The sequence below is a fragment of the Nannospalax galili genome, unplaced genomic scaffold, assembly GCF_000622305.1.
Source record: "Nannospalax galili isolate Female #2095 unplaced genomic scaffold, S.galili_v1.0 scaffold54, whole genome shotgun sequence".
NCBI lineage: Eukaryota > Metazoa > Chordata > Mammalia > Rodentia > Spalacidae > Nannospalax > Nannospalax galili.
This window is the reverse complement of record NW_008341028.1, coordinates 5430985-5433174: the sequence shown is the minus strand read 5'-3', so window position 1 is coordinate 5433174 and position 2190 is coordinate 5430985. Positions and strand designations below refer to the sequence as shown.

General features: G+C 45.7%; 1 protein-coding gene across 1 annotated transcript in view; it reads left to right on the top strand.

Moving 5' to 3' along the window:
• Positions 1-1907: 1907 nt before the first annotated feature.
• The window catches only part of Pdcd7 (programmed cell death 7), a 7934-nt gene continuing 7651 nt past the window's right edge, over positions 1908-2190 (top strand). Inside the window, exon 1 of the mRNA XM_029564993.1 lies at positions 1908-2190. This exon is cut by the window's right edge and continues 628 nt beyond it. Within this exon, the coding sequence (XP_029420853.1) occupies positions 1949-2190 (242 nt within the window). The 5' untranslated portion in view covers positions 1908-1948.

The window sequence follows — 2190 nt, the reverse complement described above, 5'->3', positions numbered from 1 at the left end:
ATGTGCAAACTTCCAATATCAATTGCATTGAAAAAGAATTTTTCTATATGAAAGCTGTGTATTTTAATAATGAAATGAAGATCTTTTTTAAAGGTTAAAACTTCATTTAATTTTATGTCTTATAGGGTTTATACTGAGTAAAATATTGTATAACTGTAACAATTCAACTGTAAACCTAAAAATTTACAGCCAATTTGGAAAAAGATGCATCTTAGCTCAGAAAATTTTATTGAATATGTCAATGCTGATGTAATGAAATGCTTCTTCTAAGTATGTGGTTATTAAAAAAAATTAAAAAAAAAAAAAGAAATGACCTTTAACTTAAAAACAGCCCTGGTTGTAATGTGAGAGAAGAAACCAAAAGTAATGGGTTAGGGTAAGGTGATGATGGTGGAAGTGAACTGCAAGAGTAAGCATGCCATACGAGCTAACAATTGCCCTTCTGGAAATTTATGTCAAAAAAGAAAGGTGATGTACACACACACACACACACACACACACACACACACACACACACACACACACATAGTCTCCAGCTCTATTCATAAAGGCCTGAAATGAAATGACAAGAATCCTGCAACAGGCAAATGACTATAAACAGTTGTCCTATATCCACATTATAGAACAATGCCAGGAACAGTACTGACACAACCTGGGTAACTTTAAAAAAAAAAAAAAAAAGCAAGTCTCAAAAATATGTAGTAGAGAGCTAGAGAGAGGGCTTCGGGGGATCAGAATTTGACTTCCAGCACCACCTTAGGTGGCTCACAACTACCTATAACTCCAGCTCCAGGAATCCAGTGCCCTCTTTTGGCCTCCTCTGGCACCAGTACACAAACATTCTTATTCATTTTCAAAACTAGATGAAGGGCTAGAGAGATTGCTCAGCAGTTAAGAGCACTGGCTGCTTTTGCAGAGGACCAGGGTTCAATTCCCAGCACCCACATGGCTGCTAACAACTGTCCCTAACTTCGGTTGCAGGGGATCTGATGCCTTCTGACTTCTGAGGGCACAGCACTACATGGGTGTACTTACACACACGCAGGCAACACACTCAGATATTTTAAAAAAGAAATAGATGAGTGGTGGCCAGGGATTGAGAAGGTGCGTTAAAGAATAGAAATGGTGTGGGATACATGGACTGCAGTTTTACAAAATATTGCCAGTGGGGGAAACGGGTAAAGAACACGCAGGATCACCCTGTATTGTTTCTTACATCTGAATGTGCATTTTCAGTTGTCTCAAAGCAATTAATTTTGTAAAAATGTAATAAAATGGCACAGCCTTCCCTTCACCCACGGCTTATAACCAGTGGTTTCTCGTTAAGATATGAGACCCTAGACGTTACAACTTCTATCCATCTCCCGAAAATGACCGGGCTTCCCTTAAGTGTATCTGGGAGTCTCTCCAGCCCCCGGTTGACATTCTACAAATTATTAGCGCATGCTGTTCGCTTCTGAACTGTGCTCCTCTCCCTTATATTTAACTCCTACTTGTCCCTCATTTTAGCGGAAGTTTGTTTTTTTGGGGGGAGGGGCGGTCTTTGAGACTGTCTGGCCTCCATCTCACAGAGATCCACCTTTCTCAGCCTCCAGATGCGCCACCACGCCCGGCTAAGCCTCAAATCTTTTAAGACAACCTTCCCAACCTCTTTTAGTCAAATACTCATCACTCCATCATACATTCATTTGCTTGCATGGTTACTTGACTAATGCGTTTTCTTCACTAGACAGTCTCACGGAGAAGAGACTGTGTCCCCGTGGCTCCGCACCCAGAACACTCAATAAGATCATGATTTCCGAATCCAAGGTTTGGAAAAGTGGAAGCAAGGCCACCTAGGCGCAGCGCTTCCGGGAGCGGCGTTAGCCAGGAGTCGCGCGTCTAAACACGTCACTTCCTCCCGGAAGACGTAAAGAACCCCTTAAACTCCTGTCACTCCACTGTGGACATGGCCCTACCTCCCTTCTTCGCTCCGGGCCGCCCAGGTCCTCCGGGTCCTCAGCCGCCGCCGCCTTCCTCTCCCTTCGGCTGTCCGCCCCCACCGCTGCCCTCCCCGGCTTTCCCGCCGCCTCTTCCCCAGCGGCCCGGCCCTTTCCCGGGAGCGTCCGCCCCCTTCCTCCAGCCTCCGCTGGCTCTGCAGCCCCGCGCCCCCGCCGAGCCCTCCCGCGGCGGTGGCAGCACTTTCTACCC